At 36.6% G+C, this 17,896-nt stretch overlaps 1 protein-coding gene across 3 annotated transcripts in view; it reads left to right on the top strand.

Annotated features, from left to right (window-relative positions):
* Xirp2 (xin actin-binding repeat containing 2) overlaps positions 1-17,896 on the top strand; it is an 80,621-nt gene that overhangs the window by 15,268 nt on the left and 47,457 nt on the right. For all 3 annotated transcript variants that reach the window (XM_011239520.1, NM_001024618.2, NM_001083919.1), the window contains exon 2: positions 15,451-15,599. In XM_011239520.1, coding sequence (XP_011237822.1) covers positions 15,543-15,599 — 57 coding nt within the window. In that variant the 5' untranslated portion in view covers positions 15,451-15,542. The remainder of the gene's footprint in view (positions 1-15,450; positions 15,600-17,896) is intronic.

The following is a 17,896-nucleotide window of genomic DNA, read 5'->3' on the forward strand; positions in this document are numbered from 1 at the left end:
TCAGAATAACAGGGTATTTAAAAGTAATGCTGTATTTTTTAAGTGTGTGTGTGTGTTAATTTTCTCCTGATTGCCTAGCTTTTCCAAATAGTGCACAAGAAAGAAATCAGAGGAATCAGTACGGTTTTCCGGCTTTGACTAAGTCTGTCAGTCATTAAGTTCAAAAGGAAAAAATATCAAAGTACAGTGTAGTTTGTGGACTTGACAGAGAAAACATTTTTGATTAAAACTTCTAATCATTAAAAAGTTTCTTCAAATTAAGAGACTGGATTTCTCTAAGACAAAATTGGATTGATTTAAGTGCATTTTATTTTTCAAAGGAAGTGTGTTATTTGTTGAAGAAAAAGCCGCCATAGCACAGCAAAGTTAATGAGACATACAATTTGGGGACTCGGAACCTCTTTATTAAGCTTCAACAGAATAAATTTCAGATTCTCATCTTAACAGAGAGGTGAAAGTTAAGAGAGAGTAAAGAATTGGGAAATTTCTGAAAAGGGATGAAATTCCTGCTGAACCTATATGTGCTTAGCACAAATATTGCTTCAGGTACTAGATAGTAAGTAACTAGTCTGCTAATTCCTGCCTACATGCAGACAACGTTTAGCATGGGCTTTTCAGGAAAAATATTAATACAAACTCCAAATTATCCAAATCTCACCTCTTATTACATAACAGCTATGTGTTTCTCATCTTTGGATACTTTTTTAGCTCATCATGTCAGCTTGTTTTAACTGAGAGCGGGTTTGTAAAATATAACTCTGAGTTCTGTCACAAAGGTTCCTGAGACAATTAGGTCACAAAGGTTGGGAGCTAGTGGATGGATCAATCTCTTGACAGAGTCTTAATATTGTGAGAGGGGATAAAAATGGGAAGTGGAGTCTAGTAACAAAAATAGGTCACTGGAAATGTGAGTGAGGGTTGTCTGTGTCTTGCCATGAGCCCTTCTTATATACCAGTTTTCCCTTCCCTGACACTGATATGTTCTACTCAGTTCTACCAAGCTCTCTTCCTCATAATGGACAGTGGTGTTGAAGTTATAAGCAAAATAAGCAGTGCTCCGCTATAAACTATTCTTTGATTTGACTACAGGATCAAAACATAATCAGTAGAATGCTGATCACGGTCTTGACACTAAAACAGAATGGCTCAGAGCAAATGGTCAATAAGATTTCCCAAGCCTGTGAGAGATGCTTGCTCATTCTAGGAAAAGACACATTTTATGATAATATATGCAGGTCATTCCACCTACTAATGACTATTATTTGCCCCAGATATCATTGTACATGTATTTTATAGATCCTAAACACTCTAGGGGTACAGGAGGATAATTTAATCTATTTAAAAGACATAATAACCTTTTCTTTTCATCATAAGCAGATTTTCCCCACAATCCCTTTATGGGTGAAGTAAACGTAGCAGCTTCCTGTTTCTCAAGACTCAATTTCTAGCAACGAGAAATAATAAGACAAATGTCTTCTTAGAAGACATGCAAACACACAAGAAGAATGGTCTGGAAAGATAAGACTGAAAATTTTAGGAGAATCATAATCAAGTAGCAGTTTACATAGTATTCCAGAAACAAAGTAGGAAAGAAGTTCCATCCAAAGGCAGAAACTCAGTAAAAAATAAAAATGTAGAATGGTATTAATTCTAAGATCTTTCTAGAACACAGACCATGGGAAAAACAAGATAGGAATCAATTTAAATTGAAGAAATGTATGAGTAGAAATAATGTTTTTAATCAAACTCATCATATACAGCAACATCTTTTTACTTGGAATATATTTTCTTCACTATGTAACATCTGAAGAACAGGATTACTTATCAGATAACAACACAAACAGTATATGATGAATCATATATGAAGAATCACATACACTTCTGTTTAATAGGCAACTATAGGTCAATTAGACTTGAGTAGGAGTCTTTTTATTGTCATCTGGACTATTTCAGGACAAGGGAACAAAGTTCCCTGATTGTGGGGCTTTGGAAATTAAAGCACATGAACAATCCTTTAGAACTACTGTGATGATTGTTTATAGTTCTTAAAATATATAGAGTAGGACAGAGCATGAAGAGTCATTTGGAGGAAAAAAAATGGTCTATACTTCATGTATGGCATCCTTGTTGTCTCTGTGAATCTATTTTCATATGACATGTCATATTTTCATATGACATGCACTGCTTGCCTGTACAAACTGGGTTCATTATCTAGTGCCAAAACCCCAATAAAACAAATTTTTTAATATCAGATACATTTACCAAATTATTTTCTCTTTTATATTTTTCTACAATATAGTCATATGTGTAGAATTGTTTATTGCTATAATCCTAACTTCAAATTCCTCAATATTTTATGTCAATGTCCTCTTTGGTTTGTGCATCATGATAGAAAAAAAAATGGGATATATTTCTTGAGAAATGAAATTTAAATAAGTCAGAACCAAGACCTGTATTTGCTACATACTAATTTTGGTGTTTATAACTTTTCTTATTTACCACCCTAGATTTATGTATCTATACACCTTTTATAAATATATGAATCCATCTGCCTTATATAGTGTATACAATAATACTTAGATTGTTGGAAGACAGAAAAGGCCCTTAGTTTACTCTATAAATAATACTACATTGAATATTTTAATTTTATAAGATTACATATAGTCTCCACAGGCAACCATCTAAGTCTCATTATAGTTAAGAAACAAAAGTTAAAAAAAAATTAAGCAATTGATTTAAGGCCAAACACTAATTACCAGAGGAAGACTAGAAATTACAAATTATGGATGGAAAGCAGATGGCTACTCTTAATACTCTACCTTTTCAAAGTAGGTCCAAACAAGACTGAGAGAAAGAGATTTATAATTTTTTTCTAGAGTGAACTACATGCCGATGAAAGATGGGAAAACTGGGAATAAGTGTGCTCTAACATAGACTCCATAAGTAATCAAATATATAATTGTAGAAGGTAAAATTTCCATAATGTATCCCAGGTATCAAAATCAAGGACTCTCTGACTCAGCCTCCCAAAAACATGTTCCATCATGTCTGACTTAGAAGTATAATTTAAGATCCACTATCTGAGTTAGGTGGGAAAAATTGAGTTGCCATTAGACTAGCTGTGATATTTTAATTTCTTCATCATATTGGAGTGTGTTCATTTTACCCTATTTTTATGTGCAGATCAGTGTGGTTTTCGGTGTTGGCAAAGATGGGCAGGATATACCACCAACTTCCTAAAGATAACTTATATAATGATTACTGCATGTGGAATATCTTCAGACAAGCTGGCTTCTTCAGCAGGATGGCCATCTGGGATTTTTTTTTTCCCTTAATTCAGAAGCCAGCAATAAAATGGCACAAATTGTTTTATTTCTAGTTTTAGAAATAAGGTCAGATTAACACTTCTTAGGAAAGCATATTTCTTGAGGATTTCTCTAGTATTTTTCTGTCCTCATTCCAAGAAAAGGATGACTGAATATAATGATGATTAATTTGTCCCAATGATTGACTGTGCTGTAAAGACAGGATATTAAATTCCCTCAGTGGTGGGGGAGGGTAGATTCAAACCAAAGGAAAAGAGGAGCAACATTCCTCCCTTCATCCAGGGAGCAGAGTAAATTACTAGAAAATGAAAGACATCACTCCTCTGCATTTTCTCCACCTTGCAGGAAAACCCATCCCTTTACCTACTTTCTTTGTTCCCGCCCAACCTTAAATTAGTGTGATCTCTATACTAACCAAAGCAATGCAAACGAACGACATCCCATGGTTTCTACTTCTAGACGCAAAATTATAAGAAAAAAAAAAAAAGGAGCCACTGAGAGCTGTAGAAACTCGAGGTATTGTTTTCCCTCTGATCTATCTCAGATTAAACTAACATCAGTATCTAGAAAGGATAAATATTCATCTATACATGAAGCAGGAAGAATTCATATCCTTAATTAAAAATCTATTTGGAAATGTAAACATAACATTTAAGTACAGATATCTTTACATAAGAGCATTACAGACTGAAAGAAGTGCACATGCAGAGATGTAGGGAGGTCCCAGTATTTTGCATTTGGTGCTATTGTACACACACATATGTGTAGAGTATATGTATGAGTGCAAGCTTGTATGTGTGCATGTATGTATGATGGCGTGCATGCATGTGCATGCCAGAGGCTATCATCGGCTGACTTGGTGCTGCTTGTTTTGACATATGTCTCTCCAGGAACCCAGAGCTCGCCGACATGCTTAGCTAGATGGCTAGTCAGCTGGAAGGGTTCACCTATCTGACCCTTCAGTGTTTGGATTATAGTTGTGAATACACACGATTTTAAACACACTACCATTGCCCAAACTCAAACTAGAACAGCCCTATCATTTCTCCCTCCCAACAGTGTTTTCTCTTTGGTAAACACACTGAATCCATTAACACTGCCATGAGTCAATATATAACCATCCACTGGAACATGGGCAACCTATCAGGGGCCACATCCTAAGAAGAAACTAGCTCTCCTCTCAGCAGCCATTACCTACATATACCTCCTCAGCTATTGGCAGAGCTTCATGAGGCCTTCCTTCATTCCTGCCAGAATGTTGACGGATTGGATTTTGCACAGGTCTCTTACATGCAATCGTAGTCACTTTGAGTTCTTGTGTGTAATGACCTTGGTAATTGTAGAAATCACTGTTTCAAGCAGTCTTCCAAAACCTTGGCTCTTACACACTCTTATGTGTGTTTGAGTGGTAAAAACTTGGGTCTTCATTCTTACACAAAAGGCACTTTACCACTGAAGTGTTTCCCCAAGCACCGATTTTAATATTTTGTTCATTACTTCATCAATAAAACAGGAATAAATTCCCTACCAAGGATGGGAATCAACATATAATGCAAGAAATATAATAAGCATATAACAGTCACTCATTAACTGACAGTTTATCATGGTGTGTTAGGCCTCCAGTGAAGAAAAATACAACTCCGAAACTTATGCTAAGAAATATAAACCATCTACAAGCATTTAATGGTTCAAGTTATTTGACCTTTCCATTGAAACTTAGATCATTTCATTCAATTATTGATTTTTTTTAAACAGGCCAATTCTCTAAGCTAAGCAATTAATTTAAAATGTTTAATAGGAGTGTAATTAAATTCTCAAATATGCTCAAACTGGCAATATTTTCATTTAATGATTATCACATTTCTTCTCAAATTCTGTTCATTCACAATTGCTTTCCAACCACAGGTCATTCCCGGGGTCTGATAGAATCTTGGAAAAGCACATGGAACATCTATAGAGCAAATTATTTCTACAGCCTCACAGAGCAGATTGAATTGACATTTAACCCAAACTCACTCTTTTGTGCTCTCTCTCTCTCTCTCTCTCCCTCTCTCTCTCTCTCTCTCTCTCTCTCTCTCTCTCTCTCTCTCTCTCTCTCTCTCTCTCTCTCTCTCTGTGTGTGTGTGTGTGTGTGTGTATGTGTGTGTGTTTGTGTGCTTCCTAGACAGCTATCTATATGTATACAATGAATGATTATGTTGGTTTCTGTCATGTTTAGGATTTATATTACTGGATAATCACCTAACTAAAAGCAACTTGAGGAGGGAACGATTTGCTTCATCTTACAGCTTGTAGTCTATCATCCAGAGAAATCAGGACAGGAAACTGGAGGCAGGAAAGGATGCAGAGCCCATAGAAAAATACTGCTTACTAGGTTGCTTCCCAAGGCTTTTTCAGCCTGTTTTATTCTATACCTTGGGACCACCTATCCAGGGCTGACACCACCCATAGTACACTCAGGCCTTCCGTATCAATTACCAGTCAAGACAATGCACCAAAGGATTGCGCACAGGACAAGCTCATGGGACATTTTCTCTATAGCGGTTCCCTATTCCAAAATAACTCTAGGCTGTGTCGAGTTGACATAATTTTCTGAAAGGAAAGGGAAGAGTGAATCTGGGGAAGACGGAAGTAGTGGGTGTTTGATTGTGAGGAGTGAAGTGAGGAGAAACCGTGGTTGCAATGAAATATGTGAGAGAAGAATTTTAAAGCAAACCACACAATTTCCTATAGTTTTGTCCCAAATGACCATAAACATCGGGGAATTTTTATCTTGTACTTGTAGGAGTCCTGCATCCCAAGAGACTCATTGTGCAGAAGGCAAGGTGCCTTCTAGGCAAAGCTCCTACAAGACATTTCACACGAGTATAGATAACCTGCTTTTTCTGGCTTCTGGAAGTCAGATCCAGCCTGTATTACTTTTACCTCCAACAGTGCAAAACTAAACTAAACATTCATATTCTCTCTCTCTCTCTCTCTCTCTCTCTCTCTCTCTCTCTCTCTCTCTCTCTCTCTCTCTCTCTCCCTCCCTCTCTCTCTCTCTCTCTCTCTCTCTCTCTTTCTCTCTTTCTCTCCCTCTCTCTCTCTCCTCCCCTCTCTCCCTCCCTCCCACTCTCTCCTCCTCATCCTCTTCTTCCCCCCATTCTCCTCCTTCCCTCTGTTATCCTATCTCTGTCTCTCTCTCTCTCTCTCCTTTCTTCTCTTGCCTCTCTCTTGTCCTTACTCTGCTAATATCTTGTATCTCTCTTTGACTTATGAAGTTCTTTGGGACTGCATTGTAACCATATGAAGAATCTAGGGAACTCATTCCATATCAAGATAATTAGCTCCATAGCATCAGCAAAAAAGAATCTTCTGTTTTTATGAGAGTTAATAGTTAATATATCACAGGCTCTAAAAGCTGGGATATAAACATCTTTAGGTGAACTACTGTTTTTGTGCAATTTAGGCTGCATCTTCTCTTCTTCCTCTCCTGGACTACTTCATTTATTTGATGTTGTCTGGTATCTGGTTAAAAAAAGAAAGAATTCTAATTAGAGAAGACCTGATAAGGAGAACAGAACTGATACTCTGCACTGAAGTGAAGAGACACACCCTCATGGGCAAATACCTTGCCCATGTACAGTACACTTGTATACAGGGTTGGAATCAGGGGAAATTACAAGTATACATTCAACAGCATGATGCATTTGATAACAGTAAGATAAGGGGGTGAAGGATATAGGAGGAGTCTGTTCCTATGCTGGATACCACAGGATCATTTTTATGCTTCTGTGGCATCCACTGGCACTCATTTTTATGCCCTTGCCCTCCCTCATTGAGATAAAAACTGTGATTTATGCAAGATTGGGTTGGATATTTGCTCCTTCATTTTATTATCTACTTCTTGGTTTTATAATACTCAAATACAGATAAGAATATAAAAGACTCAAATTGGTTACATATTTGGCATGACAGGTGCACTTTAAATGCTTGGAGAGATGAATTTTCTTATTAGCTGAAATACATGCAAATATTAAAATTATAGAAAGAGGTACTCCTGCTAATGGATCTGAACCTATGCTCTGTCTAATGGATCATTTTCTGCATACAAATCCAAACTTGGTTATAGGTCATATATTTAGATTTGATAGAATTTAGCTTAGCACTTTCCCAACTCAATTCTAAATCAATTTCCAGAGTACTAAACAGTTGACTTCTTTGTAACACATCCAGAATAAATAGCAAGGCAGCTGCTATGTCAGTGTAAAAGAACTTGCCTTTTTGAAAGTGATAGGGCAAGGAGACAGGGATGGGTAGGGGTGCATGGAGGAATGACCGGGAAGGGGGAATAACATTTGAAATGTAAATAAAATGATTAATAATTTTTTTTTAAAGAAAGTGGTTTTTAAGACCCCTTTGGCCGTACAGAGATCTGGGGGAGACACCATCACATTCTTAGGACTAAATTGAAACTCTTAGTGTTGACATTATAGAAATTTCAGAGGAAAAAAGTTTAAGTTGGGTTTTCCTTCTAAAATGTTTAACTTGCTGCTGAACCCCGGAGTCTCTTTTGAGTCATAATCACCATGGCATAAGCCATTTAGGTGTTGGTTAAATGTTTCGTGACATCTGAACATGAACCAGTTCACAACAGAAGTTCAATGTATCAGTCAATGTTCTGTAGAAGAACAGAACGGATAGAATGAAATTTTTTTTAAGTATTAAAAGGGAATTTATTAGATTGACTTACAGGCTGTGGTCTGGCTATTTCAACACTGTCCATCTCCTTCACAAAAGTCAAGAATCTAACATTCAGCCCATGTGGCCGGATGGCTCAGTTACTCTCCAGTATATGTCAGAATCCCAGTGACTTGGGCTCTAATAACAGAGAAGAAACGTCTCGATCAAAGAACACATGAACATGCCATAGAGACTGAAAACAAACAGGCATAAAAGTCAAATCTCCTTTCTTCTGTGTCCTTTTATCTGAGCAACCACCAGAAAGTACAACCCAGATTTAGGATGGTTTTCCTACCTAACTGATCCAGCTAAGAAAAAAATTCTCAATATTTCCCTAGCTGCTTGGGTTTTAGTAGAGTCCAGATATGGTCAAACTGATAACTGATACCAGTCATCATAGACCTGTCCTTGACTTTTCCTTCAAGTGCTAACTAGGGAAGCTTCTTCTTTTTTTTTAATTAATATTTTTTATTACATATTTTCCTCAATTACATTTCCAATGCTATCCCAAAAGTCTCCCATACCCTCCCCCCCCCCACTCCCCTACCCACCCACTCCCCCTTTTTGGCCCTGGCATTCCCCTGTACTGGGGCGTATACAGTTTGTGTGTCCAATGGGCCTCTCTTTCCAGTGATGGCCGACTAGGGTACTGGTTAGTTCATAATGTTGTTCCACCTATAGGGTTGCAGACCCCTTCAGCTCCTTGGGTAATTTCTCTAGCTCCTCCATTGGGGGCTGTGTGATCCATCCATTAACTGACTGTGAGCATCCACTTCTGTGTTTGCTAGGCCCCGGCATAGTCTCACAAGAGACAGCTACATCTGGGTCCTTTCGATAAAATCTTGCTAGTGTATGCAATGGTGTCAGCGTTTGGAAGCTGCCTTGTCTGGACAGTGCTTCCTGACAGATGACCGGGAAGAGAGACTAAGCCAGGGAACTAGCCGAGCATTCCCAGCCACTGCTCCATGTGTGCAGCTCATCTGCCCTGTGACAAGGAGGAAGTTTTAAATCTTTCTGTATCTTTGTTTCCTTGCCCTGAAAAAACAAAAGTAAAAAATAGTCTAACCCTCAGAGCATGAGCAAGAATATTAAGTAAAATGTCTGACTTTATGCTGGCCTGTGCTTGGTTTTCACTTGTAAATCAGTTTTCTCATAGTTCAATGATGTTAGCATTTTCCTGGCTTGTTGGCAATCTTTATTGAAATTGATATTTATTTATCGAATTGGTTGTTCGAAAATTAGTTCCATCACTAATTTTCTTTCCTCCTACAAACTGTCTAAACTATTTGATCTTGATTTTTTTTTTTTTTTGCATTTCCCACATCCAGTTCCAGTTTTCTTCCCGCTATAAACGTTGTATAATTGTTTTGTTGTTGTAGTTTGAGGTGGGTTTTTTGTTTGTTTGTTAATATCAGGACATTCTATTGAAACCATTTTAAAATGCACCCTGGTCTTCTACAGATTTTCATCATCTTAAAATTATTTAACTCTTCAACCCAACCTGCACTTCATTTCCAGTGTGATGAGGAGTGAAGATCTCTTAATGATGACCTCAAAGTCACTGCCCACACTTCCCCACACGATTGCTTGGCCTTGATGCTGTTGCATCCTTACTGCATCTCCTTCTTACACACATGACATAGCAGGCATTTCAGATACTGTTCCTGGCAAGGTCCTGCTGACATCACAGGAGGCTTATGTCTGCCTGCAAGCTCCAATGTACTTTATACGTGTACACTACTATTTGGGGCTATAAATGTCTTCCTCCCAGGAGATGAGAGCTATGTAGAATAACGAAGACACCCTATGTTCATGTAGATAAACTGAAGTAAGCCCTGTTAGTTACATCATTAAAATCATGTATTCTTAATTTACTCTTACAAAAATGATAGGTAATAATTTTAGACACCCTTTCCTAAACTTTTGTTTTTCTTATTGGTGATGATGAGCATAAAGGTCCACAGTTACTAGGTAGGTACTGCATTTCATCAATAGGATGGATCTCTAAATTATTCTGTATAATTCGTTTCCATGAAGACATTGCCTCCAAAGAATATAGTTTAGAACACTTTTCTTTATTTGCATTTAATATATTTCAGCCAAACTTTTCTTGTTAAATCATTTTAGATTTATTGTCTGTTTCTTATGAGTTTATTTTTAAACTCAGTGTTTCAATATTAAGTTTGTTATTAATTCAATAACTAACACATTTACTTTTACATCTATCTTCACATGGAAGTACTATTTAAAGAGGCCTTTCCTTGTTTTTGCCTTTTTTTTTCTTTTAACATGGATAATATAGATGGTTTTATTCTTTTCCTCATTATTATCAGTTTAGATTTACATTGATTTTTGTAGGTAATCACACAATTAATTTTCATTAGTTAATAGGTGGTTCTCTAATTCTTCATGTTTAGTGTATAGATGAAAATTTTATAAACTATAACTACATAATTATATAACTATATAACTATAACTGTAATTATATTTTTCAGACACTAAGAGTGTCTGAATGTTGTTATTTAATCACAGACTCTCTTACTGTTCCTTTCCTGGACAATTATAAATTTCTGATTGCATCATAAACTTGAAATTTTCACAATCGTTACCAATAAATGTGTATGGTATTGATTAAGTTAACTTTTGGATTGTGTTAACTATTTCCATTTACATCGAAACTTTTCAACCACATATTTCCCCTACTATATCTTACCATGTAGTGTGTATAGCTTAGATTTCCCTCTGTTCTCTACGCCTGTCATCTGCTTTCATGCTATAGCTAACATGTCACTCATTTTCGATCTATAACCTGCCTTAGCACTGTCATACTGCTTATGTTTTTCTCAAGTCTCTGAGAAGTTTTCTTGTCTTTTGATTTCACCTTGATCTCTCTGCTGAGTTTGGCTTGACTTACACCAGTCTCCCAACCTACACACTAGCTAACAGGTCACTGAAATAAAAAGTTCAAATATTTTCCATTACACTCTATAAGGTTTTTGTTCTCTCAAACCTGCTTTCATATTAGTGAATATTGATACCAGTTGTCTACAATAACAGTTTTCATTGTGACATTTAAATATAGTATACACTTTTCCATCATCCGTGTTGTATAGGGGAGGGGTATGAGTCACATAAGTTTCAGTTATATGTAAATAAGCCAGTTTAAAAGTGTCTAACGTCTGGTGCTTGTATTTCAACCCATAGAATCTATTGCTTTATTATGCACTCATCACTTCTGTAATACTTTTTCCAGAGCTATGGTTTGAGAATATGCCTGCAATATTTCAAAAGCAATAAGAAGTATTACATCTAGAAAACATGCTGACAAGAAGTCTGGCTTTATAAAAGAGACAGTGACAAAGCACTTGTCCCTGTGAACCCTGCCACATTGGGCATTTTATGTGCAGACATTTTATGATTCTGGCAGCATTACTGAGTAGCACATTGACCCTGAATTTATGTATCAGGCTGCTGGCCTTTAATTCACATTGCTACTGTATAAAGATATTTGGACTGAATTTGCAACTTTTAATATGGTGAAAATAATTTCTGATAAGACATGCTTGTCACTTTTTGTTTTTATTCTAAAATGTAATGGATAAAAACTGTTTAATTCCAAACTGGAAACTCTCTGGACAGCTAAGTGACAAAAATTCATACCACATACGGGAATGACCCCTTTGGGGTGATTATTAATGAAAGTCACATCATACCGCTATGTACTCTACCTTTGACCAGAGACTCATGAAAGTAGGAGAAAACCCAGGTTGAAATGATTTCGTTGATTTTTTTCCTTATTGTATTTCGTGTCTGGCAACTAAGATTCATTATTGTATCACCTCCAAGGAACCTAAGATTGGTAAAAACACAATCTTCTTTAACCAATTGTTTCGGTGTGAATAATTGGCCAAGAATCCTCTGAGTTTAAATATTGTACCAGTGTACTTTTAAAAACTGCTGCAAATGTGAACTCTCAGTAGAGACAGATATAATGCTTTCCTGTGCCCTGGGAACAGAATGTCAGTTGGGTTTGCTTATTTCCCAAACTTGTAGAAGTAAAGCTTATGTGTAACCTCGAGTCCCATGATATTTTGTGAGGCAATAAAGCAAGAATGGACATGATGACCTGAATTTTATGTATTATGAAATGCATTATATTACAGAAGAGATCATTTACATCTTTTTTTCTAAGACAAACAGAACACTTAATGAAAGGCCTTCTTGTCTTCAGTGTCTGATAGTTGTCTTCATGACAGATTTTATTTTTTAATATTTAATTTTCTTTCAAAGTTATTCTGTGTGTTCTTTTTTATGTAGTTTATTGTGTCACATAAAGAATTAATGTGTTAATTAATTGGCAATTGGATTGGCATAAGCAATAAAGGAAACTGGGTGTATTCAGAGTATGATGGATTCTAAGCAGAGCAGTAAGATTAGTTAGCGCTGGGAACAGCAGGGGACCCACCATCATCCTTGGATGAGGCTTTACTGTCCTGTACAATGAATCACCTCTAAAGCCAATGGACAGAAAACATCTAACAATAGTGTGTGTGTGTGCGTGTGGGTGTGATGTTAGTACTTACGAGGCTTCCTAACGGGGCTCATTTCAATATTTGGGGTTTCCTCTTCTTCACAGGACACTTAAACCTTTCAGCTTGTTTACAGCAATCATAATCATTTTTTACTTTTCCATAGGCACTATGTGACGACAAACTTATTTGTTCTTTCATTACCTTCTGCTTTGGAAAACATTCTAAATTCGTTTGTGCTCTTCTCCAGACTCTGTCTCACCCACTCAGGGTCCTTACAGCTCACTCTCCTCTCTTCTTCCCTACACATCCCTAAGGAAACACCTGTCTGGTCAAGGCTGAAGGCCTGTGTTAGATGTGATCAGCACCACTTTAAGAGTACCTGGTGCCTTGCAAAAGGAAAAGGGAGGGAGCAACATTTTGTTGCCCCGTGAGGAAACTGGCAGGTGTTGACTTAGAAGATTGGCAAGCAATGTGGTTTTCTGTTTGCTCACTGTGATTTTTATATTCCACGCCCAGAGCTGAATATGCAGTTGCTTATGAGCAATGGCAAGAAAGATTGGAAAATACATCAAAAATGCAGCGGTGCCTTCACTGCTTAAAAGGCCACTGGGCAACTCAGAGCACTCAGGCCACTGATTGCTTTAATAATAACTTTGAACATTTTTCTAGGAGTTGAAATACGACAAGAATTGAAAAATTCATCTGTAAACACTCAGTAAATTTTAGCAAAAATAAACAAGCTAGGTTAGGCTAAGATCGACCACAAATAGGTGAAATTTTTGACTATTATAAAAGATACTATTTATATTTATTATGAAGAATGTTTAGTGATATCACAATGAGGTGAGACCAGTGCAATTGAACATAGCCAAATCTATCTGTGCAAATGTATTATACACTCAGAAAAATTAGGATATCTCTACTTTAGCATGGTGATTTGTAGGAATCATTTTTCGCAGAAACATTGCACACTTGTATAAATCAAATTTTGGATGGCAGTTAAATTTCAAGACAGCTGATATTTGAGAATACATCAGTGTACTGCAGTCAATCACAGTGCTTATAGAATAGAACTTCTTGATACCCTATAGTTTATATCTTGTAACATGGTAAACAAAATACCATGTTATTAATTTTATTAATTAATTTATTAAACATATTAATTCTTTACTTGAATAAGAAATCACAAACACCTACACAGGGAGTTGAAATGCCAGTTGTTTTAACTATTTTTGAGCCACAGAAGTTGTTCTTATCAGCGATTGTGTAAATAAATCTTGAAGACACCCCAAAAAATTAAAAGTGAAGAACCCAATTAAGTATCTTAGTGTGGAGGCTGAGGAGAAATGGGAAAGAAGGAAGTGGAGTGACATGTTATTGATGGAGTGATCTAGTCTTGGTCCAAAGTGATTATACTAAATCAACCTATCTAATAAAAGATGCCAAAGATACATACTTTAGTTGTCCCAGAAGCTACAAGCTCTAAAAGAGACAAGCTTGGGGTCCATGGCCAGGTGGTGAGTACATACTCACACATTTATAGACACACACATGAATGCATATGCACATATGTGTTCACACACAGAGACACACATTTTCTTTATTTTAAGATGTATTTATTTATTTATGCATATGGGCATATGAGCATGTTGTTGCTGACACACCAGAAGAGGGCATCAGATTCAATTGCAGATGGTTGTGAGCCATATGGTTGCTGAAATTTAACTCAAGACCCCTAGAAGAGCAGCCAGTGCTCTTAGCCACTGAGCTATCTCTCCAGGCCCCCCCCCCAACCCCAGACATACATTCAGTTTCAAAAGAATAGTAAACCAACTAGCAAAGTGGTAGCAGAAAGCCACTAGATTAGATAAGAAAACCTAGCTTTAAAACCAGTTCTAGCATATGTGAACTATCTAACAGTATGTAGTCACATAGCTATGAGAGCCCTTATGTCCCTTTCACTGGAAGGGAATACTGAGGTGCGTGTTGTCTTTTGTCTAAGGATGTGCTTAGATTGGATTAGTCACAAGGATCCTTTGGCTTCAGGCTACCACCATTCTGTAAACTCGTAATTGGTTCTTTGCTCTGGTACCCCGGAGTCCAAGTTTTCTATGTTGGGCAAATGGTTTAGTAGGAAAAAAAGGCCAAACCCATTGATATGCATGACAGATGAAGCTGTTCCTAGTGATACTGTTGTTGTTTCTTATGTAATATCTGCCTCGGAATAAAAGGAAAGCATCTATAATCTGCACCCTTTCTTTGTAGCTACATGTACCTCCTTCTTGGTTGAGTGTAAGGAAAAACACAAAGAACAAATTTTCACTTGCTAATATTCCAACTGTATTCAAACCTGCCCCTTAGGAATTTTGTGATCCTGGGGAAGTTTTGTGTTGATGTTTGTGGTTGTTGTTGGTTGTTGTTGTTTTAACTACTATGTATTTTTCTTTTCACTCATGTAAACTTTAGGAAATAGCATCTATCCACAAGGTTGCTAGAGAAACCATTGAGATGTTTCTGTAGTGTTTAGCATGAATGCAACATATAATGATTGAAGAATGTTAATTATTAGATTACACTGTGTTAATAAGTCACCATTTCTCACCATGCTAACTTCAAAAGTAGAATAGATGAACAATAATGATTTTTGTTGTTGTTTTTGTTTTTGTTTTGAGTATATCCTTTGGTATGCACATTTAACTTTGTCCTGGAACTCTGGAGAAAAGAAACTAGCAGAGAAACTTTGTAAGTGGGATGAGACTTTACAGTTCAGGTTTGGAGACCAAGGACTCTAGAAGCCGCCGCTGTTCATAAGTTGATGCTATTTTCTTCTCACACTGACACCTATCTGAAAATGCTACGTTTGTTTTCAGTGACCTTTAACCTTACTAAGCCCGGAGACGTCAGTACTGCTGGGAGTGAGGACCAGTCGGATCTCCTGGAGGCGCTGTCCCTGAAGGAGAGGATGGCAAGGTACCAGGCAGCTGTTTCACGGGGTGACACCCGCAGCTTCTCGGCTAATGTAAGTACCTCTGGCCATGTATGCTGTCTGTCTTCTTGCTTACTTTTGAAAAACCAGAATAGTACTAGTTGAAAATCAAAACAGTTAAATAGTTTAAAAACAAAAACAAATACTAGGCTCTGGGATATTTTTTTACAGCAAACAAAATTAAAACGGAAATCTAATTGAGAACTTCTGACTTGAAGCCTCGGTTGTGCTGTTTGATGGTTGCATGAACCGGAGTTATTCTCTTGACCGCTCCCAGACCTTCAGTTTTATGCACTGAGGAATGGGAATAATTATCTACCACATAGGGGTCTTGGGGAAGAACCAAGGAGATAATTTATGTGGAAGGCAGGAGGCACTCCGTAAATGTGTTGATATTGTCATCATTACCAATTAACCTATAGCTATTCTCCTCAGGAAGGTTGAGAATTCATTTCAAATCTTAATAATGTGGGCTTATGTGCTGCCCTCCTTGGTCGTGTGTATCATTCATTTAAATTCTCTTGCATTATAATTTCTTTTGCTTTTCTCGGTATGTGCTGAATCCATTAGGAGAAGCTTAATCAACACAGAAATGAGAGAGATTATCAATGCAGGCACTTTACTAAACCAATTATGATTATGAGAAACTCTGAGATTCAGAAAGATCACCAATTTTAGCACCAACTCATAATAAGCGATGTTCAAAAGAATTTGTAGGATTCTATAATCTATGTCCTTCAACTTAATGAAATATAAGAACATTCCTTTATGATTGTAATCCCCAATTTAGTCGTGTGTGTGTGTGAGAGAGAGAGAGACAGACAGACAGACACACACAGACAGACAGACACACAGATAGACACACACACACACAAACAGAGAGAATCCCAAAGGTAAGATTTAAAAATAGCTACTCAACATTTACAAATTATTTAGAGGCAAGGCTCACTGTGCCAAATTCATTAACCGTCCTGCAATTGCAGATGACATTTAAGTTTTTACATAGTCATTAAAATACATTTTAGATAGCGCATAGATTTGGAATGAGGTAGAGAAGTGACATGAGTAACTAGACCACTTCACAAACATTATCAGCTCAATACTGCTTCCAGCTAGTCTTCTTAGTGAGCGCCCCCTGCTGGAGATTTAAAGACGTGACTACAAGGTCGTTCTAAATTACTAGGAAAACAGCCATCATCATAATGTATAAAATAAAGAGGACAACAACCAAAAGACTGATTTGCAAGCTACCAGACTTTTTCTAAGACGAAAAAATGCCTCATTCAATGCTTGCTATTGAGTAAACAATGGTGTTACTTTAGGAAGACGTAGATCATTTCCCATAAGTGGATAATGTCATAAAACAGATTAGTACCATGATATGATTTGTATTTCTAACGTGCTAAAAATTAAAAAATTAAAAAAATAAAAAGTAAATGTTTAAAGTGGGCACACATCCCACTTTTAGGACAAAAAGTTTCTAGTAATCAACAACGGTCCTATAGACGATGTTAATTCTGTTTAGTTATTATTGAGCTCTTTTGTATTTATTCTACTGGCTACCATTGCCTAGCTGTTAGGAGAATAGACATTACCCTGGTGTCCTCTGTGTGTGATTATTTTCTGCTCATTGTGGGGTTTGCACCTTCAAATTGGCAAAATATAAAATATTACAAAGAAAGAAATGCTGTGACCTTTAAAATCTAACAAGAAGAAATTTTTTGGTAGTGGTAAACCAACTGTTTGTTCTTGGAAAACAATCTATCAAGAATTTAGTGAAATGAAGCATATTTCCACCATTTTGATGTTTTGTTTTTCTTTTCAAACAATATGCTTTGAATCAGAATAATTTCTAATGTCCATATACATCCAATGGTTTTTATCATAGTTATCACAAATGAGGTGAAACAACCCAGCCTGCCTTCAAGATTTAACTCAGATCTCACTGTAAACCGGAAATAGTTCTGCCCCCCGATTCATAAGTTGTAAAGAATGAGGTGTTGGGTTTGATTAACGTCGCATGGACTGTGGTATCTGGAGGCTATTAAATGTCTTACTTAGTCTTTATTCTGTTGGTATAAAATAAATAAATAAGTAAATAAAATGGATATGAATAATTTAATAATCCTATTCAATAAACGACAGAAATTAGGACTGGTGAGAAAAATCTTCTATATGAAGATTTTTATAGACAAATTATAGACATAGAATTTAGTGAAATTATTTTCAAAGGATTGCACAATTATAAAATTAAATTTTGAGATTCATGATACCAATGCTTTCTTAACTATATTTAAAGTTCCTTTTTCATAGAAGAGACTATTATGGCC

The sequence above is a fragment of the Mus musculus genome, chromosome 2, assembly GCF_000001635.26.
Source record: "Mus musculus strain C57BL/6J chromosome 2, GRCm38.p6 C57BL/6J".
Classification (NCBI taxonomy): Eukaryota; Metazoa; Chordata; class Mammalia; order Rodentia; family Muridae; genus Mus; species Mus musculus.